A 7248-nucleotide genomic window follows, 5' to 3' on the forward strand; every position below is an offset into this window, starting at 1 on the left:
AGGGACCATACAGGAGCGTGTACTCTACGTAATTATCTTGGATTATGTATAAAAATAAATTGAAGTTTTTGTGTAATTTATCAGATAATTTTTTGAGGGTTTAAAGTTAATCCAATGTGCATCTCTCCTGCCCTGATTGGTGGATGTCTTTCACGTTTGGGTGATGATTTTTCTCCAAGTGATAAGCTCATCCCTAACCTGAACCTAACTAGGCGAGTCTGTAATTAGTTCATATGATTAGCATGTGATCAGGACGCGTAATTAGCTCATTCTGGATATTATTATTAAACTAATAAATATACGAATGGCTAATCCTATGTGATCAGTTCATATGATTAGCCTATACGAGACCTATCACTATACAAGACAGGCTATGTGATTAGGCTATGTGATTAGGCTATGTGATTAGGTTATGTGATTAGGTTATGTGATTATTTCATCCTCGAGATTATTATCCAATCATGTTACCATCTCATCTTAACTATCCTTTACCTACTTAAGACATCCCCCAGACCTAGCTATTACACCCCCACCTACACCCCAGCATCGGCAGTGGTGGAAGGAGGTGGTGAGGGGGGTGGGAGTTCAAACTAGGTCTCAGGTTCTGGAGTCTGAGTCGGGCTCCTCCCCTTACACCCCGGTCACCTCTGCTAATAGTTAATTAACCCGTTATCTTCTGTAGGTTATGTTACGCCCAGGAAATTAGCTTCTCTCTTTAAGTCTCTTTGATGGTTCTGTGTGTGTATTGTGTGTGTGTGTGTGTGTGTGTGTGTGTGTGTGTGTGTGTGTGTGTGTGTGTGTGTGTGTGTGTGTGTGTGTGTGTCAGGTGCTGGGCGTCAGAGCAAAGAGTGATGAACAAATTTTGGGTTAAATTCGTTCCGACAGACCTATTGCATGTGGGAGCAGGGAATGGAGGGAGAAAGGGAAGGGAGAGAAAGGGAAGGTAAGAGGGGAGAAGTAAGAGGTTTGATGGGGGGGTAGAAAGGGGTTAGGTGGAGGTAGAGGGGAATATGAGGAGATGGAGGGAAAAGAGCAAGTAGCAGCGAATGGGGTCTCTCTCTCTCTCTCTCTCTCTCTACACTTCCTTCTCATTGTTCTCTTATTTCTTCTCTATCACTCACTCTCTAATCTCCTCACTCTCTCACCCTGTACTTACCTTACCTACTCTCTCTCTCTCTCTCTCTCTCTCTCACAGCTTCTCACTCACTCACAAACTCATATTTACTCACCCATACGCATCCATCCTCATATACACACACTCTTGCTCTTCCTGTCTGTCTGCCTGTCTGTCTGTCCCTCTGTCTGTCTGAATATATAGTGAGTTGTCGTGATTGCAGCGAATGTCACGTCGGAGTGGTACCATAAAACCGTGGATAGAGCAGTAATTCTTTAGTGCCCCCTACTAACTCTTCCGTTTTCTTTCATGTCTCCCCCCTCCTCTTCATCTGTTCCCTCTTCTTCCCATTCCTTTCTACCTGTATGCCTATAGTCCTACTTGTATGCCTATAGTCCTACTTGTATGCCTACCTGTATTCCTATATCACTACCTGTATGCCTACGATTAAGTTCTCTCTCAATACACACACACCTGTTACCTACCTTACCTGTAAACTCATTACCATCTCCCTGTATAGTCGTATCCGCATTACCTGTATAACTACGACCAATCATCCCTGTATGTTCACACCCTCTCTGTATTGCCACATCTTTGTATATCCCCACCCATCCCTCTACTCCCTATTTATCCCCCACTCCATCCCTCTACTCCCTATTTATCCCCACCCATCCTCTAATCCTATTTATCCCCACTCCATCCCACCCCTATTATCCCACTCCATCCTCTACTCCCTATTTATCCCCCACTCCATCCCTCTACTCCCTATTTATCCCCCACTCCATCCCTCTACTCCCTATTTATCCCCCACTCCATCCCCTACTCCCTATTTATCCCCCACTCCATCCCTCTACTCCCTATTTATCCCCCACTCCATCCCTCTACTCCTATTTATCCCCCACTCCACCCTCCCCCTATTTATCCCTCACTCCACCCTCTACACCCAGCACCCACACACACACACCCACTCCTTCCAACTATCAAGAGTAAATAACAATATCCTCTCTTTACTAAACTACTAAGCGACTCTACTTCAGAGTATCGAATCACTCACAAAATCTAAACTTATGCTTCCAGATGACTGTACTGAATCTACTGAACGATGAAACTCTCCCAAGTGACTCTCCAAGGACTCCTAAACTCCATATCGAATTACGCTTCTTTTTTTTGAAGTAAGCGAGGGATGTCTGTATGTGTCTGTGTGTGTCTGTCTGTCTGTCTGTCTGTCTGTCTGTCTGTCTGTCTGTGTGTGTGTGTACGGTGGTTCAGTCATTATATTTGGTGGGGTCGGCGAGGAATGGCCTTTATGATGAGAATTTGATGTCTCTAATGTGTTTTTGGCTTTGATATGACCTGGTTTACGACGGTCGTGTGGCATTGCGCGGCGGGACGGGGTGGGGTGGGGTGGGGCCGGTGGGTGGGTGATTCTGTCTTAGGCTGGGTTATGACCCCTGACCTGGGCTCTTCTTGTCCGTCCCCTGAGGAACACTACCACAACAAACCATCCTCTCTCTCTCTCTCTCTCTCTCTCTCTCTCTCTCTCTCTCTCTCTCTCTCTCTCTCTCTCTCCTCCTCCTCCTCCTGAGTTATCGCCGTTCTCCCTCCCGCTTGTCACTTATAAAACAACTAATTTATGCTGCTTATTCTAAACATGTCTTCTATTGGTATTCCTCATCTCCGTATTTATTCTCCTTGTGTCTTCTTCTTCCTCCTCCTGAGTTATTATCGTTGTCTCTCACACATTACTTACACAAGAGAGCTCAAGAAACATTATCCACCTTCCCCTCTTGCACCGTTTATTCCGTTTTTTCTTTATTGTTCTCATTCTGTTGTGATAAGTGAGAGACATAACGGTAATAATTCTGGAGACAAGAGATAAAAGCAATAACTTAAGGAGATGTTAGTGATGAATGAGACAAAGGTGATGATTAAGGAGAAGAGGAGAGGTGGATAAAGGTGATGATTAAGGAGAAGAGGAGAGGTGGATAAAGGTGATGATTAAGGAGAAGAGGAGAGGTGGATAAAGGTGATGATTAAGGAGGAGAGGGGAGGTGGATAAAGGTGATGATTAAGGAGAAGAGGAGAGGTGGATAAAGGTGATCATTAAGGAGAAGAGGAGAGGTGGATAAAGGTGATGATTAAGGAGGAGAAATGGATAAAGATGATTAGGAGGAGAGGAGAGGTGGATAAAGGTGATGATTAAGGAGAAGAGGAGAGGTGGATAAAGGTGATGATTAAGGAGAAGAGGAGAGGTGGATAAAGGTGATGATTAAGGAGGAGAGGAGAGGTGGATAAAGGTGATGATTAAAGAGAAGAGGAGCGGTGGATAAAGGTGATGATTAAGGAGGAGTGGATAAAGGTGATGATTAAGGAGAGGAGGATAAAGGACATATGCCATAAGTTAAGATTTACTCTCACCTGACCTGACCTGACCTGACCTAACCTAACCTAACCTAACCTAACCTTTCCTGACCCTCATTATGAAAACCATATATAACTTTTCTTGTCCTTCTGTCCTGAAAATCTGAGTTCCTTAAAATTTCCCTTCATAAAATAATCTGCCCCCCCCCCCATTAAAATATTCCTTCGTGCCTCTACAGTATATTTGGTATAATCTACTTCTCTGATTATATTAGTAAATTAATTCAACAACTAATTAACAAAGGCAGCAGTAATAGAGGGAGGTACCATCCAGGTGTGTTTAGAGCTTTGTAACGATGGGGGGTTTAAAGTGGGTTAAAGGGGCTAAGGGGGTAGGGAAGGAGGAGGAAGGAGGGAGTGAGGTGAGGTAAAAGGAGTGAAAAAGATGGGGGGGAAGGAAAGTGGGGAGAGAGGGGACAGACACTACTACTGGGGAAGGGAAGAAGGAAGGAAGGAAGGAAGGGGGCAGAATAGAAGGACTAAAGAAGGAAAGAGAAGGAAGGAAGGACGACCATCCTTCACGGTAAAGACCTATTACACGCCCTCATTAACATAACAACACTACTGGGGACGATGGTCGTATGCTGAGATTAAATTGCCGATATAACTCGTGTTAGCTTGTTCCAGGGCGCCTGTGGCCAGCCTCCACCGCCGCCACCACTACAGCCCACCGCCGCCACACTACAGCCTCCACCGCCACCACTACAGCCTCCACTGCCGCCACCACTACAGCCTCCACCGCCGCCACCACTACAGCCTCCACCGCCGCCACCACACTACAGTCTCCACCGCCGCCACCACTACAGCCTCCACCGCCGCCACCACTACAGCCTCCACCGCCGCCACCACTACAGTCTCCACCGCTGCCACCACTACAGTCTCCACCGCTGCCACCACTACAGTTCCACCGCCGCCACCACTACACCTCCACCGCTGCCACCACTACAGCCTCCACCGCCGCCACCACTACAGCCTCCACCGCCGCCACCACTACAGCCTCCACCGCCGCCACCACTACAGCCTCCACCGCCGCCACCACTACAGCCTCCACCGCCGCCACCACCACAGCCTCCACCGCCGCCACCACTACAGCCTCCACCGCCGCCACCACAGCCTCCACCGCCGCCACCACTACAGCCTCCACCGCCGCCACCACTACAGCCTCCACCGCCGCCACCACTACAGCCTCCACCGCCGCCACCACTACAGCCTCCACCGCCGCCACCACTACAGCCTCCACCGCCGCCACCACTACAGCCTCCACCGCCGCCACCACTACAGCCTCCACCGCCGCCACCACTACAGCCTCCCACCGCCGCCACCACTACAACCTCCACCGCCGCCACCACTACAGCCTCCACCGCCGCCACCACTACAGCCTCCACCGCCGCCACCACCACAGCCTCCACCGCCGCCACCACTACAGCCTCCACCGCCGCCACCACCACTACAGCCCCACCGCCGCCACCACTACAGCCTCCACCGCCGCCACCACTACAGCCTCCACCGCCGCCACCACTACAGCCCACCGCCGCCACCACTACAACCTCCACCGCCACCACTACAGCCTCCACCGCCGCCACCACTACAACCTCCACCGCCGCCACCACTACAGCCTCCCACCGCCGCCACCACTACAGCCTCCACCGCCGCCACCACTACAGCCTCCACCCGCTGCCACCACTACAGCCTCCACCGCCGCCACCACTGCCTCCACCGCAGCCTCCACCGCCACCGCAGCCTCCACCGCCACCGCAGCCACTGCCACCGCAGCATCCACCGCCATCACAGTCTACACCTCTCTCTCTCTCTCCAACACGGTCAACACCCAATACTGGTTCACTATCCATCCACCCACCCTCAATCCACCATCCAGTTATCCCACTCTTCCACCCACAGCCCACTCCACCACCTACCCATCCACTCATCCATTCGCCCACCAACCCACCCATCACTCCACCTACACACCCACCTACCACCCAGCTGTCCCACACCCGTACTAATTACACAATTCCTCATAAAATGGCAATTTCCACCTAACTTCTAACCTCGCTACCCAAAAACTAGCCCGAGATTATTATGGTAACGCTCCCATGAGGCAAACTTCTTCCATTACCATGAATTTGCCCTGGAGGGATATTTGTTATGGTGGGGGCTGTCTGGCGGAGCAGCTGTCCGGGGTGGGTCTGTCCGGGTGGTCTGTCCGTGGGTCTGTCCGGGGTGGGTCTGTCCGGGGTAGGGGCTGTCCGTAGGGGCTGTCCGGGGTAGGGGCTGTCCGGGGTAGGGCTGTTCGGGGTAGGGGCTGTTCGGGTAGGGCTGTCGGGTAGGGGCTGTTCGGGGTAGAGGCTGTTCGGGGTAGGGGCTGTTCGGGTAGGGGCTGTTCGGGTAGGGGCTGTCCGGGTGGGGCTGTCCGGGAAGGTCCGGGGTAGGGGCTGTCCGGGTAGGCTGTCCGGGGTAGGCTGTCCGTAGGGGCTGTCCGGGGTAGGCTGTCCGGGTAGGGGCTGTCCGTAGGGGCTGTCCGTAGGGGCTGTCCGTAGGGCTGTCCGGGTAGGGGCTGTAGGGGCTGTCCGGGGTAGGGGCTGTCCGGGGTAGGGGGTGTCCGGGGTAGGGGCTGTCCTAGGGGTCGGGGGTGTCCGGGGAAGTAGGCTGCCCGGGTAGGGCTGTCCGGGGTAGGGGCTGTCCGGGGGTAGCTGTCCGGGGTAGGGGCTGTCCGGGGCTGTCCGGGGCTGTCCGGGGTAGGGCTGTTCGGGGTTGTCCTGGGTGGGGGAGGAATGTTCAAGGAGTTAGGCTGTCGGAGGGTGGGGAGGTGTGGGGTTGAACCTAAACAAAATGGACTAAGAGTGGAGATATTATAAGGTCTTAATCGCATTTACTCGCCTTAAACCACTCTATATCTTGTTTATGTACCCCACTCCCTCCCTCCCTCCTCCTCCCTCCCCAGTGAAACATTTAATGCCTCATGTGACTAAAACCAAAATTAAAATAATAATAATAATAATGAAAAATATAAATAAAAATGACTTTTCTTCCGTCCATTAGAATGAAAGGAAATAATTTCTTAGGATTTTTACCTCCACCTCCTCTCACTCCCCTCCCCACTCCCCGAAAAAAAAAATATATTTCACTTTCATCTCAGAACTCTCCGCTGCCACAATTTAGAAGAGAGAGAGAGAGAGAGAGAGAGAGAGAGAGAAAAATATCCAGAATGATGAATCGTCTGGTTGTAACTCACCCTTGTGGGCCATGTTCTTTATGAGTCATGTCTCTACGGGAACCAATGTATGATATTTTTCTCTCTGGCTCAGGGGAGGGTAGGAGGAGGGGGGGAGGGGAGGTGATGGGGGAAGGTGGTTGGTATTTTCCTATTAGTCTGTGTGTGTACTGAGACATTAATAGTGCATCTCTTTTACACACACACACACACACACACACACACACACACACACACACACGTCAGCCTCCAGTCCCCAAAATAACTCTTTTAACAGCTAAATATTGCCGTCAGCCTCGTCACCTCTTCAGAAGGCACGAGTCAGAGGGGTTTCACAATGACTCTCACAAGCCAGAGGAGGTTGAGGTCTACTGATTTAGTCTTCTATATCACCTCATTGGCTCTGCCCACTACCTCCTCCCTCCCTCTCACCCCCCACCTCCTTTCTCTCTCCTAACTCCTCCTTTCTCTCTCCTTAACTCCTCCTTTCTCTCTCCTTAAC

At 51.1% G+C, this 7248-nt stretch overlaps 1 protein-coding gene across 1 annotated transcript; it reads right to left on the minus strand.

Annotated features, from left to right (window-relative positions):
• Window positions 1-5678: 5678 nt before the first annotated feature.
• Window positions 5679-6780, minus strand: LOC121872505 (vegetative cell wall protein gp1-like). Its single transcript, XM_042375292.1, has 2 exons — window positions 6768-6780; window positions 5679-6355 (listed from the first exon to the last, which is right to left on the minus strand). The coding sequence occupies exons 1-2, from the start codon at window positions 6778-6780 to the stop codon at window positions 5679-5681; spliced, it is 690 nt and encodes a 229-aa protein (XP_042231226.1).
• Between the last annotated feature and the right edge of the window lie 468 nt (window positions 6781-7248).

This window comes from Homarus americanus, unplaced genomic scaffold, assembly GCF_018991925.1.
Source record: "Homarus americanus isolate GMGI-L3 unplaced genomic scaffold, GMGI_Hamer_2.0 scaffold44448, whole genome shotgun sequence".
NCBI classification, from domain to species: Eukaryota; Metazoa; Arthropoda; class Malacostraca; order Decapoda; family Nephropidae; genus Homarus; species Homarus americanus.